Raw genomic sequence first — 15,211 nt, forward strand, 5'->3', positions numbered from 1 at the left:
TATACTGTGAATTTATACTGCTTCACTCTGGAGAAGACTGCATGGATTCATGTGTGTAATCTCTGCCATCTAGTGGAAAATAGGTGCAATATAAACAACAAATCCATTTATTCCACTGAATAAGCCTGCTCATACCCTCAACATATTACATGACAGGGTGCCGCACAGATCAAAGTCTGATCACGTTGTAGGATGAAATGAAATTCGCCAAAGAGACAAGAGTTTGGCTTTGACTATTATGATGACAGCAAACATAATATCAGTCAGTAGATTATCTCTGAAGTCACAACAGATTTGTAACATCACAACCTGAGTGAGGTGTTATTAACTGATGATTATTACAGCACATGTTGCACAATGAAACACTAAAGAAAAGGTGTATTGCTGCAGGAATAATGTGTACAAACTGTATCCATTTCTTTGTCTACAGCAGCAGTCTGGTGATCACTTAAACAGTATCATTTAATACAGTGTCTTTTCCTTTATGCAATGTATTCAGTCATATCTATTATCATACCCACACACATGCACTGCTACAGCATGGAAGAGTGAAAGTACAGCATTCTCTGTGTAATTACACTAGAAATATTTGATCTAAAAATCTACTCAAACTCAGTGTTAACTGCTGTAGTGCAAATTGTGTTACAGTACAGTTTATGAACCTAAAATTACCCAGTCTGTAGCTAGATGATGTTAAAAATATACAAATGTTGCAGTCACTTTGTCTAACTTAATAAAAAAATGTAATCTACAAATGCTCACTTGCTAGCAAGCTCCACACAAACACAAAGACACATAACCAAAGATATGTTCCACATATTTTCTGTCTACATTACTAGACATATACGCTACAAAATAGTTTATTCTCCATGTATGCACTACAACGTACAACGCAGAAGTGTCACATACTGAAAGGATCAAGGAATGCAACTTGGTATAAAGAAAGAGCCAGCTCCTCCATTGTGCATGTGCGTGCTTACATGTGGGGCTCAGTGTCAGAAAGCCCAGCAGGGGGCAGTGTTATCTGTTACATTTCATCACACAGTCACAATCCACAAGGGAGTGGAATCACTGATCTGATGTCAGTTCCTGCAGCTACAGATACTCTTCTTCCTTTACATACAGGATCTCATGAGCTGAGCTGGGAACCTGGGGTAAAAGGGAAAGATGGGCGGTCAAAGGTCGGACGTTCATTCAAAACTGATACCTTCAATACATGAAAATTGACTGGGAGGTATTTACTGAAACTGCATTTCAGGACACCTCATCCCTCAGGTAACTACTGGTAACCATAGAAACAATACATAACCAGTTTCCTGTCTAATTCGTCACACCTGATGGATGTTTATGTATCTCTTTTGTTCTTCTGTTTCTTGGTGTTAGGGGTATGGCCCATGCTTGGATTCAGCAACAGCTGAGTCAGTCTAAACTCCTCATTTCCTTTCAACTTTTTACCAAATCTTCTGCCAGTTGATTATTGAACACATATCTGAATTTCCAGAAATGCACTGCTGCTGCTGTAGCTTTGGTTGCCACCAGGTGGTACAGGTTAGAAGAAGTGCTGACACAATGGCTCAGTAACTGGGTCAGCGTTTGACCTTGGTTTCAGGCTCTTTGCTTTTAACTCTTTCTTTATTTTAACTTTTATGTATCCCTAAAGAGCAATTGGTTTTCCCTCCCGTTGATTTCTTATTTAGTAAACAGTAATAGATTCTGGAAAGTCACAAACAGCGAGGATCAATCTCTCTTCCAATGATTTGTGCTGTGGGTTGCGTAGCCTACAAAAAGTTCAAGACAATTCAACTTCGGCACCAGGCGGGCGTGTGCGTGAAGCGAGCACAACTGCGACACTTCACCTCACGGTAACAGGGACACTTGCTACTGAACATAGACTGTTTCTGCTCCCTGATAAAAGAAAAATGTTTCTGCTGATACCTGTTCAGAACAAAAACAAGAAAACAGGTTTATATCTGTTAACCTGTTGCTCAGAAGGTGCCTGTTCTGATCGCGGCTCTGGACTCTAACTTGTTTTAACACGCTAGATAAAAGGTAATTCCCTGGCAGTGGCAAATAATATTTTATATTATTTTCAGTTTAATATTTGAGTTGATCATATTAATGTTTAAGTTGAGATTTACAAGAAATATTTTATTGCTACTGTGTAAAGGGAATACTGCTGGTTAAAAAGCACCTTATTTGTTGAAAGTGTTTGCAAACCACATGTTATTGCACTTTTGTGTTTATAGCAGTACATTTAAATTAAAAGTGCGCAATACACTACTTTAGAATTCATTATTCAATTTTGCGCATAACTATGCAATTAATTGCAATTAAAAATTTTGATTGTTGCCCAGCACTAGATAAAATACAAAAAGCAAACGTGGGGGTGGGGGGTGGTCCAAGGTTGACCTTCCTAATCATTGACTGAATACAACAATAAGAATAAAGTGTGGAACCACCCCACCCCCCGCCTCAGTACAGGATACCTGGTTGACTCCTCCCACCACCAGGAGGCGATCTCTGATGACGATGGAGGAGGTGGAGCATCGGGGAAAGGTCATGGCAGCCAACTTCTCCCACTTCTTCTTTTGAGGATGAAAGGCCTCGACCGTGTCCAGCGCAGAAGGCTCATGACCTTGGAAAAGATATCAGCCCAATCAAGGCTGTTTCTGTATTCTGACTGGCACACAGGTTACTTCTCAGGTAGAAGCTCATATTTCACAGGAAAACTAACACTAGACGGATGAGTGTGGTTCAGTTTGCTATCACATTCATTCAGTCTTGTGAACACTTAGGTAAGGTTAGCTAGGTTACTTTAACCAATCAAATTGCAGCAACATTCAATCAACTGAAAGTGCAGCGTAAAAGCAGCAACCAAGTTTAGTTTACGATGCTCCCTCTTACCAAGTCCTCCAGTTACCACCATCCGGCCACGCAGGAAAGCAGCAGCAAAGTCAGCTCTCTTCGTCTTCATCGCCACCGTTTCCTCCGACTTCAACCAGGTGCCTGCAGAAGAAGAAGAAACCACATCCAGTGTTTCCCTTAGGATGGAGTTATAGCAGTGGAGGTGAAGCAAAATTTTTGCGTGTCCCAGCAGTATTGCTCTTGTGTCCATGAGCATGCGATGCACGTCAGAATAGTTTAAAACTTCAGTGTTTTCCCAGTTTAATGTGAGCTTTAGCTGAATGTTTTGGTGTTGGTGGTCATGGTCAGGGTGGTGGGGGGTTTGGGGGTCCTCCCCCAAGAAAATTTTACGTTTTTCAATGACAAATATGTAATTTCACATCACATTGGGCCATTATTTTCACCATATGTCTGAACAAAGAGTTGGAAAAGCTAGAGCAGATAATAAATAACCAACAGCCAAAGATCAGTCTACTGGAGGAACTACAACCTTTAGATTTGGGGAAAGTTATTTGGTTAGTTATGATGCTCCACAGTGATTTAACATTTATTAATATGACCTCAGAATCTTTATAGATACGATTGTTTGTGTTTGCCTTTTGTGTGCAACATGAGAAACCTCCTCCCTTCTGAGGTGCATTTTATTTGCACATTAAAATCCAAAAAGAAACGTCTCCTCATTAGTAATAAAATACAGCTACCAGTTACTTTCTATTGAGCTAATGTTAACTTACATAGCAGCCAAAAGACGCAGCCTGCTTGTTGAAGCTTTCCTGCTCAGCTCAGTCTGAAGGGGAGGGGAGATGTTAGCTAACTTAGCGCTAACAGGTTTCACTTTTTCAGCAGGTGGGAAACAACAGACTTTTCTTGGTCTTGAGAAGCCGAAACACTGTAACCAACACCGTACATTTACTGCCAGAATATTTTCCTTGAGAGGAAGCTAGCCAAGCATTGAGTGTTGCCATGCTCCCACAGTGTGTGAGTGAAAACATTTGTAGCGCATAGTTTAACTATCGTGGGAAATTCAGCAGCAGGGGTGCACCACTGAATGCATATAGGGGAAGCACTGACATCTGAAGTGGGCAGATGTGTGTGCACAAGCTAATGACAGAGCAACTAACCTGTCAGCACAGCTAGCTCAGTTGTTAGTGCATGTTTAAGGTAAGGTGTTCCAAGCAGGACTTGTTCTTACAGTCCAAGCAAATTTTATTCTAGTACGTTGTTATTTTGCTTCACATTGAATGGCAAAACAATGCAGGGTTGTCTGCCGTTGAAACTAGCTAAACTTTCTCAATGTCTATGAAGGCGCTGCGTTGGTCAATTAACCACATGTGAGCACACATTCCCGGTGGATTACTTTGTAACCCAGGCGCACGCAGGTGCAGCAGTGAGCAAGTACCTCCACCAAAATAGCTATTAGCAGCTTTAATCCCAAAATATTGGAAACAACATTAAAAACTAGTCAGGCCGCAGGTGTGGAAGACATTTCCAATTTTCATTTAACCTCCCTAATGACATGACACTGAGGAATGACAATGAAGACAATTTCCTACAAAGGTTGGAGGAGAGGTGAGCTGAAGCACTCCAGATGATAAAAAGTAGAAGAAATGAAAACATAGCCATCAAACAATGTGTCTGTTTCCCCAGCAGATTCTGGTTTTGGTTTTACTTTTAGGTTCTGTTGCTGCCAAATCTTTTTTTATCTTTTTTGTTTATCTGAAGGAAACCCAGACTGGAGGGAATCGTGACAGAGGAAGAAAGATAACTTCATTAGGGAGCAAGGGAAAGAGAGGAGTGGAACAAAGGATAGAGACAGAACAAAAAGGGAAAAAACAATGTCCTGGACCAGCTCGTTATCTTTGTCTCTCTGTTTTCTGGACCTTTCTCATACTTATTTTTACATTTTCTCTCTTCTATCACTCTTCCTCATGCTCTCTCTCTCACTGTCTTCTTATTCGGTTTTCATTCTCTTCCTCTGTTTCTTTTACCTTGCTATTTCTCCCTCTTTCTTGTTTATTTTCCATCTTTCTCTGAAAGAGGCAGAGAGAATAAGAGAGTTAAGCAGCCAGATGGCAAGCCTTCCTGCACGTTGCAGCAGTTTGTAATGAAGAGCTGTGCTTTCCTTTCCGGCCCGGTAAATGCCACTAAAGAGAAGAGAAGGAGAGCACAGCTGGCTGTCTACTCTGTTCTCTCCTCCTGTTCCAGCAATTATGTTATATGCTGAATGATATGTGTCTGTAGTATTAAAGCGTGTGACAGTAATGTATAGACCTTCCTCTCTCTGGAACTGTTTGCCGTGCTTTATAGCTCAATAGCTCAAGAATCTACAAAATGTTTTAAGAAGCAATCATACAGGTTCTTGAAGACAGGCCTGTAAAATAAACAAGTAAAATACAAATACATTTATTCGACACTTTTATCCAAAGCAACTTACAATTGCTATACCTGTCAGAGGTCACACGCCTCTGGAGTAACGATGGGTTAAGTGTCTTGCTCAGGGACACAAAGGTGGATGGGTCACATTGCTCCATCGCCACACACATTCTTTAACACCCACCTATTATTGTTTGTTCTGCCTGTTAATAAATTTAAATTGAATTGTTTAAATGCTTTCCATGTGTGGCTGTGGTATCATTTCATTTTTGGAAGCAAACATAACTTTTAACTATTGTTTACTGTATCAGAATCAGAAATACTTTATTGATCCCTGAGGGGAAATTCTTTGTCACAATTGCACACATGTCAAGGCATAAGGAATAGAAATAGTAATATGTACAATATTTACATTATTAGAGAATTATTCTGGTGAACAAAAAAGTACTAGTGAATAAATAGCAGCAGAGAATATTGCACATTAATTATTAAACAGATAATATTGCACAAAAATAGATAACATGGTCCAGTTTAAAAACTAACTAAGTGTCCGTGTGTCAGACACTTAGAGGGAGGAGTTAAAAAGTTTGATGGCCACAGGCAGGAATGACTTCCCCTCACAGTGCTTGCCGGCTTGTAAATGTAAATATAAATGCTCTGTACTTGTATAGCGCCTTTCTAGTCTTTTCAACCACTCAAAGCGCTGGAGAGAGCTGATAACCTGAGAGCCGGAGGAAGGGGGAGTAGGGAGGTGAGACAGCAGCTGAGTTAGTGGGGGGATGGGCAGGAGCCATGGCATCAAATCTGTTAAAGAACAGATTAAGTTTGTTGGCCCTGTCCAAGATGCCTTCAACTCCTCTGCTGCCAGTCAGTCTGAAGCCAGTGATGTTCCTCATGCCGCTCTAGACCTCCCTCATGTTGTTCTTCTAGAGTTTCCGCTCCAGCTTCCTCCTGTACTTCTCCTTACCCTACCTGATCTTCACCTTCAGGTCCCCCTATGGCCCTCACTTCTTCCTTATTCCCGTCTCTGAAAGCCCTCCTCTTTGCTGGGACAGTTCAGTCCACACAGAAGTTGATGTAATCTGAGCACTCACTAAGCCCATCTATGTCCTCTCCATGTGGCTCACAGAGAGCATCCCAGTCTGTTACCTTGAAACATCCCTGAAGTGTCTAATAGGCCTCTCCTTACTGTCCTTGTGGTCGCAGGCTGCCTTTTCACCAGAGGCACGTAGCAGGGATTGATGTGAACCAGGTTGTGGTTTGACCTGCCCAGTGGGGGGAGGGGGGAAGATCTGTATGCATCCTTAACATTAGCATACAGCAGGTCCAGGTTCCTCTCCTCTCTAGAATGGCAGCTCACATACTGGGTGAAGTCGGTTAGTGTGGTGGTCATGGTGACGTGGTTGAAGTCACCCGAGATCACTATGAGGGCACTCGGGTGTTGAGTCTGGAATACAGCAATGGCAGTGTGGGTGACATTACACTCCGACGTCGGGTTGGCAGAGGGCAGAATGTAAACAGCAATGGCGATGGCATGTGAAATTTCCCGTGGCAGACAATATGGCCCACCCCCCAGAATCCGTGATTGGATGGTGAACTGATATTCCTGATTGGATAGTCAAATAACATGTTAATCAGAGCATCCCCATTGGTCATTCAGTAGTATGTGTCAAATGTGGGACAAAAGTAATTGTAACTGTAGGTTTGTTTTGTAGCTGTAGAATTTATCCGTACCTGTAAACTTTGGGTTTTTCTGATATTCAGATACACATTCAAACATTTCCACACAGCTACAAAACATTTTCACAAGTACAAAATTAAAAAATCTTAATAGGAGGCTCTACTGAAAGACCACAGCAGCATGTCGGTTGATCCCACGGCTTTATTGACCCCCCCCCGAATCAGCCACCTGCACAAGGTTCCTACCTCAGTAGTCAATCTGATACTACATCCCCCTTTCTAAACAGGATATTCCCTGTGCAGATGCAGGAATGAACATTAAGAGAATTTCTAACTGTAACAGAAGGCTCTTCAGATTACTTCTTATACTGCAAAATATAATCCATTCCATCATTAAAATGTTATCAAGATCAGTAACAGTAATAACACATAATTATGGCTTCTCAACTTTTGCCATTCTGTTCAGCTATAAAACACTTTGAACATGTGCTTCTGAAAAACTTAATTGGCTTCTAATAACAAAAGCTGGCAACAATCAACTACTCACTGCCCTCCTCCATCAACTCAACAGGTGTCATTTCTAAGAACAAATAAAGTCTTTCAGGTAAGATGGAGGATTCCTTATTCGGGCTGGGAAACGTCTCTCACACGCTGGAGTCTGCTGACTGGCTTCACACTCCTGGTTTGACAGGAGTGTGTGCGGCGTCAGGAACAGTGCTCTCTGGTGCTGGCTCAGTTGAGTTGGCAGGTTTTTCAGGAGCCACAGGGGTTGGGGAAAGATGGTATCTGTTTCTTCGCAGAGTACCCCCGGGCTTCTCAATGATGTAGGACCTTGGCAGTAGACACCACAGTGCCTCTTTCCACTGTATCTTTGACCCACACATGATCACCGGGGTGAAGGTATGGCATGTCGCGTAATCTGTGTCTTCGGTCATAGTTCTGTCGCAGTTTTTGTCTGTACGTTCATTCTGTCCTTTTCAAGTTATCTATGTCTGCGCTCCCTGGGTTGAGCTTGGATGGAATGACAGGAACTGGTGTTCTTATTTTCCTTCCCATCAGAAGCAGTGGGATTGTATCCATTTGCCAAGGGAGCAGCTTGATAGGCCATCAGGGCGAGATAAGGGTGGCTGGATGTCTTGAGGAGACTTTTGTAGGAAATGGGTACTGGATGTCACATGACTAAAGCCCCAGTCCTGTGTGAACTTTCTGAAGGTCTCAGATGCAAACTGTGGGCCGTTGTCTGAGTGGACCACTTCAGGTATACCATGACGAGTAACGATAGATCACAGCTCCAGATGTTGTGGATGTCATTTTGGCCACTTCAAAATATCTTGAGAAATAGACCACAATGACCAGGTATAGTTTGTTTTCTATCTGGAACAAATCTGCTTCTACAGTAGACCATGGTCTTGGCGGGAGCTCAGCAGGCATCATCGTTTCTCTGAGATTTATTCTCTCATGGCTCCACACATCACATTTCTCTATCATTTGTGTCAGCTTTCTGCTGAGGCCTGGCCACCACACTGAATGTTTAGCTCGCTCTCTGCATTTTGTTATTCCCAGTTGGCCCTCGTGCAGCTTGGACAGGATGTAAATGTAAATGTTCCGTACTTGTATAGCGCCTTTTTAGTCTTTTCGACCACTCAAAGCGCTTTTACACTACATCTGCATTCACCAGTCACACACATTCATACACTGAGCCTAAGTGCTCAAACGGAAACTAACATTCACACTCACTCATACACTGGCGGAACAGCCGCCAGGGGCAAATCGGGGTTCAGTATCTTGCCCAAGGACACTTCGACACGCAAGCCAGGGATTGAACCGCCGACCTTCCGATTAACAGCCAACCCGCTCTTCCTCCTGAGCCACAGCCGCCCCATGTCTGCCCTGAGTGATGCTGGGATGACTATCCTGCTGCCATACAGTCCCGATGCCTCAATGACCTGCCCCAGGAACGTGATCCTGTTCTTGGAAAACTCACACTTGTCGTTAAGGGTCACTCCCACCTTTGCAGTCGGGACAGTACTCTCCACAGTCTCTCATCGTGTCCGTCTGTGTGGCTCCTCACATGAGCACATCATCCATCTGACACAGAACACCCTCCAGGCCCTCCAGGATGCGTAACATGCGCATCTGGAAGTGTTCTGGTGCTGACAAGATTCCAAAGCACAGGCGATTGTAACAATATCGCCCGAACGAAGTTAAGAAAGTGGTTAGCCGAGATGATTCCTTGGACAGTGGAATCTGCCAAAATCCTGCGTTGACATCTAGCTTTGAAAACACTTTGGCCCCAGCAAGCTGTCCTAAGGTGTGTTCAGCTGAGGGGAGGGGGTGCTTCTCTCTTATAACTGATTTGTTCAGCTCTGTGAGATCGGTGCATATTCTCACCTTGCCCGTGCGTTTCGGCACTACCACCATAGGTGCACACCATTCAGTGGGCTCCTCCACCTTTGAGATAACTCCCTGCTGCTCCATATGGTCCAGCTCCTCTTTTCCACATATCAAGCAATGGAAAATACAACATCAACCTACAAAGTGGATGCAGAATGCAAGCTACAAGACTCGGAAATAGTGCTTAGTGTTCCAGGCTGGATTTCCCTCTTTAAATTACAGTTGTGTCAACACTAGACTTATGGTCCAATCCTCTCAGACTGAGTTTCCACTGCAGACCCTATTCCTATTTGCTTTGGAGGGATTACACAAGTCTGCGACAAAATCTTCTTTGTAGGATGCAGAGAAAACACCAGCATGCATTATTCTACTCTGGAGGGAGACGGCGGAGGAGAATAAAGAGATGGAGCGACAGAGAAAATACAGAGAGGAAGAATAGAGACAGAGAGAGAATACAGGAGATCCGATTCCCCAAAGACTGGGCTTTTGAGTCTGTGTGGGAGTAACTTGGTCCACAGCTCTCCTCTGTAATTGTCTCCTTGTGATTAAAACTAGAAAAGGATTGTGATTGGTTCTCAGTCTTTGATTCTCGATTCTGTCTGTCAAGTGTGAAATCTCTGCCGACCACACAGACGATGCTTTTCAACAGAATCTCACCATTACGCTGCCATTTTTAGTAATTGCATACTGGCCTACAGTCACGGCTAAAACAAGACCACATTGACTCTATCGTCAATTCTGCTCCATCCCATCTGCTTTCAAGTCTCTTGGGTAGTTTTTAGCATCTCAAGCAGGATATAAATCAAATACAGACAACATGGAATACAATTTTTACTAGTTGGCCCCAGGAGGACTGCATCATTTGTGGTTTTCCTTACTGATGCCTGAAGCCTCTGATGAAAGAGTTTTTGTTGGATGCAGTAAATGCAGTAGAATCCATCATGCTATTAGTATCAATAACAGAAACTTTTGGATTGGTTGATGGAATGGTGGATGTCTTTTCCCCGGTTTCCATCTCTCAGACAACATAGCGGGTGCCCTACATCATGCCTGTCAGAGTGGGGTCTGGGTACCCCCAGGGATCCTTGAGGGGGTGCCAGGGGATCCCCAGCACGAAGAGGAATCATTTATTTTCACTATAATTCCATCCATAAGTAAGACACATGAGGTCATGGGTTTTTCCTCCTCTTTTTTTCCAACCTCCAGGTTTGTTTGTGATCAGTGAGTGGTGTCCACCATTAGATAGCACCACCCCCAGAGCAGGGTATGGTAGAAGAACTGAATTCAGACTCTGGTTCCTTCCTTTGTAACACATGTTTGAGTCCTGAGTTCTTAAAATAGTCCCAGGACCCCTGGAAACGGGCAGTGTCCAGTCGTGCAGATAGCTTTGATTTTAGTGGTCCAAGTTATGAGATTTCTGTCTCCACCACAAATATAATAGAGGTGGAGCTTACAGCACTGTGGTGGAGGCAGACGTTCCAGACACCTCAAAACCTGGCCAAGTAAGTCCTAAATTATCTGCATGGCTGGATACAACTGGAGGAAACTGAGAAAATATTTCTTTAGTCATTTGGGTGAACAGACCCTTTACACTACTTTAAAGTTTTTCATTCTCTGTTTTTGCATTTTTGGTCGTACTTGTTGCAGCTTGCCTGCAATAGCGAAACATCACCAACAGCCGTGTGTCACAACACTGGTGATATGAAATGGAATAGCAATAGAATATGACTGTGTGACGACAGATTGCATGACAGTGTGATATTACTGCAGATGGATAATAAAGCAATCTGTTTCTGGAACTTGTCATTTAAAGCGCTCCTCATCCCCAGCCCTCCCCCCACAGCTCATCTCCTATCTCATCTCCACCAGAATTAGATTGGAGAAACAGGGCATGGTGCCCTCCCCGTGTGTATGCGTATGCAGTATATGTGTGTGTCAGAAGGCATTTTCCTCCCTTCTTTCCACCTCTACCGCTCACACACAAAGTGAAGCTTCACTTATTGATTATGGCTCTCCTTACGGTCCCTCCTCAATTTGTTGACCTGCCACTCAGGGTAGTCTTTGTCTTTTCCCTGTGTTGTGGGACACACTCTGAGTGTGCACAGAATTGAGAGAGGAGCCTGTTGGAGTGCAAAACCGTTTCTCTTGCTGTGAATGAATGTTTTGTGTGACAGTGAAGTCAAAGTGAAGATAAATGCTGTCAGTGAAAAAGGAGATAACTAAACATGTGCTAATACAAAAATAAAATGTCTGTGGGATACTGATAATCTGTGCAATGAAAATCTAATTTCATTAATTATCCGACTTCATTCTAACTTAATTAACCAACTCTAACATAATGAGTTATTTTCTGATTGCATACTTGATTGACAAGGTCAAGTATGCAATCAGAGTGTGAGATGACAAGATCGACATACACAGTATCTCATGTCTGTGGGTATGGAGCTGAAATCAGGAGGTATTTAGCCTTGCTTAGCAAGACTGGAAGCAGGGAGAAACATCCTGCCTTGCTGGCTAGCTGTAAATCTGAATGTACTATGACACTCACTGTCAGCATCAGTGGACATTAAAAATCGAGGCAGCAGAACCGGGGACATTGCCCTTTTCGTCCCACACACTCAAAACCTGGCTCCTACATTACCCACAATGCAGCTCCACCGCTGACAGTTTTGGACTTGTATTCTTCAGCCCCACCCGACGCTGACTCAAGTAACAACACCTAAGGACATTCATCAGACTCATGTGTAGTCCATGTCCCCAGGACCAGGAAACAGACTGATGTGTAACGCTGACTTCCCCTTTAACGTTGTGTACCTTGCTTGTTTAACCTGTGCATGTACAAAATATTTGTGTTTTTATGGACATGCGTGTGCCTGTACAGAGACCAAAACCTGTTCTAACCGACACACAGATGTACCCTAAAATCAAAATTTGGCTTTAAATTTCTGCTTGTAATTTAAAGCCAAATTGTCTGTCTGCCATCAGACAGACAATTGTCTGATGTCTGAAACATCAGCTTGAAAAGATGATGGTGTTTTCACTTTGGAAAGAGCCAGGCTAGCTGTTTCCCCCTGCCTCCACTAAATATGCTAAGCTTAGCTAAGCTAACCAAGTTTATATTTTGTTTTATGCTTGTATGACAATAAAGTTTGAGATTGATTTGACTCTTTTCTCCTTCTGTAAGAAAGCACATCTGAATATTTCCCCAAAAGAAGAGCTATTCCTTTAAAAGCCTTTTGAGACTTACTCTACAGCTTTCAAACACGTCAACAAACTGGTGTTTAAGTTTTGCATCGGAGCTGCATATAAAGCAGTATTTTTTATACATGCCTTGAAAGTCGTCAACCTCTCTTGATATGCTGTCCTCATTCCAACACTCCACTGACGTTACGTCCTGCTTATGTGTCTGGAAGGCTGAGTGCAGTGGCAGGTAATGGAGGTGTGGACCCAAAAGCAGACACAGACGAGAAAGGTGCCGTTCTAGTGTTTTATTCAAATGAAACTTAACGGAGGAGACTTGTGAGAGCCAGCTGGGAAGCCTGTGGCTGCTCTGCTTGTGAAGTTTACGTTAAAGGTTCAGTGTGTAAGATTTAAGGGCATCTGCAGCTCCTCTTTTCACCCTGGCATGCTGAGGTTGCAACTTACAACCAAATGTCCAGTCTACCACTGCCCCCTACCCTTTCAAAGTGCATAGGACAGCTATGGTGACTGACAAAGCACAAAAGGTGTAGTTATTTTGAGACAGCGATTAATCGCATTGTTAGGCGCAAAATTGAATAATGAATTCTAAAGTGTATTGCGCACTTTTAATTTAAATGTACTGCTATATACACACAAGTGCAATAATATGTGGTTTGCAAACAGTTTAAACAAATAAGGTCCTTTTTACCAGCAGTATTCCCTTTACACAGTAGCAATAAAATATTTCTTGTAAATCTTAACTTAAACATTAATGTGATCAAATCAAATATTAAACCAAAGCTGTTTGCCACTGCCAGGGAATTACCTTTTATCTAGCTTGTTAAAACAAGTTACCATCAGAGTCCAGTTTTCTTGTTTTTGTTCTGAACAGGTATCAGCAGAAACATTTTTCCTTTATCGGGAAGCAGCATAAACAGTGTATGTTCAGTAGCAAGGGGAAGTGGTCAAGCACAAGGTGTAGCGACAAGTCGGTGCGTTCCCGTGAAACTGTCGCAGTTGTGCTTGCCTCACGCACACGCCCACCAGCTGCCAAAGTTCAATTGAACTTTTTGTACGCAACGCACAGCACAAATCATTGGAAGAGAGACTGATCCTCGCTGTTTGTGAGTTTCCAGAATCTATTACTGTTTACTAAATAGGACATCAACACGAGGGAATTCACATGGCAGAGCATCCCCCCAAACTATATGTAGGCTTATCAGGTAAAGTTATGTAACATATAATTTTAACTTAAGTTAAATAGGCTACAGCTGTGTAGCACACAGAAGCCGTTGCCATGGTTACTCGCCATAGAGCAGCTGCTGTTTACTCACGGAGCGCTTGTCTGCTGATCACAGAGCAAAGAGCAACCCGGTGGGGCCAAGCGATTACACTGTGATTACCACTTTGCTATGGCTTGTTCGCTTGTCTTGCTTTTGTTTATCTACTTCTCCCACACGCCGCATCAGCCGAAGCCTAATAATTTGACATCAGAAGCTGTTCACACTGTTTTGTCATGATTATAGGAGCTACATTGGTGTGATGCGGATCGGCTCTGATAATATCTGAATAATCATGTATGCACAAATCATCCACCCGCACTCAACCCAACTAATTATTTTCTCAGATTTATCCCACCACTACCTTTTAACTTTCCAGGTGATTTCTTTCTTGTGCTGATGCTTGAGTGTTTTTTTTAATGGTTTACTTTCATGATTAGAAAGGCAGCTGTCAGTCATTTTGAACGTTTCCATCGGTGCTGGAATGTCAGCAAATAACCTAGGACATTTATGCAGCAAAACTAAAAACTGTAGTTATAAACTTGACAGGACAGAGGAAACTCTGCAAAGTAAAACATAATTCAACTTTTTAGTTTCTGAAATAATTTTGATGCTCTGATGGAGCTCAGGATTGATCAGGAGGATGGCTGCTTTACTCCAAGCTGTTTCCCTGTATGAACCTAGACTGTGTGTGAGACCTTTTGGATGTGTAGAAATGCGTAAATGCGAAATCCCCGTGCATAAATGCGTCTCTTTTAATGGGAAGACGCTTCACCCACCCGGAAAGTCACAAAACGTTTTGCAGCGGTGCTCTCAGTTATTACACGCACAAGGTTTTCATGTGCTTCATGTGTTTCCCCAAGTGTGGACACTGACCGTGGAACAGTTTTTCAAGTTGAAATGAGGGTAGAGACGGTGTAATCAGCTACACCCGCATACCGTTCACTTAATACTAGATATGATCAATCTATCTTTATCAACAGGCTATGTACCACAGTACTTTAAAGTAGCTGTAATTAAACCTCTTCTGAAAAAGCCCAAACTTGATCCGGATGTTTTAGCCAACTATAGACCTATATCTAACCTTCCATTTCTCTCTAAGGTTCTGGAGAAAGCAGTTGCTAAACAGCTGTGTGACTTTCTACAGAGCAATAGTTTATTTGAGGATTTTCAGTCAGGATTTAGAGCTCATCATAGCACAGAGACAGCACTCGTGAAAATTACTAATGACCTCCTTATTGCATCAGACAAAGGACTTGTCTCTGTACTGGTTTTATTAGATCTTAGTGCTGCATTTGATACCATTGACCATCAGATCCTATTGCAGAGACTGGAATATTTCATTGGCATTAAAGGAACCGCTCTAAGCTGGTTTAAGTCCTATTTATCAGATCGATTTC

General features: G+C 42.7%; 1 protein-coding gene across 6 annotated transcripts in view; it reads right to left on the reverse strand.

The window, feature by feature from the left end:
- Positions 1–806: 806 nt before the first annotated feature.
- The window catches only part of klhdc8a (kelch domain containing 8A), a 55,522-nt gene continuing 41,117 nt past the window's right edge, over positions 807–15,211 (reverse strand). For all 6 annotated transcript variants that reach the window (XM_046029457.1, XM_046029458.1, XM_046029461.1 and 3 more), the window contains exons 6-8: positions 2,905–3,006; positions 2,487–2,635; positions 807–1,149 (exon numbers count right to left, since the gene is read on the reverse strand). In XM_046029457.1, the coding sequence (XP_045885413.1) occupies positions 1,096–1,149; positions 2,487–2,635; positions 2,905–3,006 (305 nt within the window). In that variant the 3' untranslated portion in view covers positions 807–1,095. The remainder of the gene's footprint in view (positions 1,150–2,486; positions 2,636–2,904; positions 3,007–15,211) is intronic.

Source organism: Micropterus dolomieu, linkage group LG18, assembly GCF_021292245.1.
Source record: "Micropterus dolomieu isolate WLL.071019.BEF.003 ecotype Adirondacks linkage group LG18, ASM2129224v1, whole genome shotgun sequence".
In the NCBI taxonomy this organism is placed as follows: Eukaryota; Metazoa; Chordata; class Actinopteri; order Centrarchiformes; family Centrarchidae; genus Micropterus; species Micropterus dolomieu.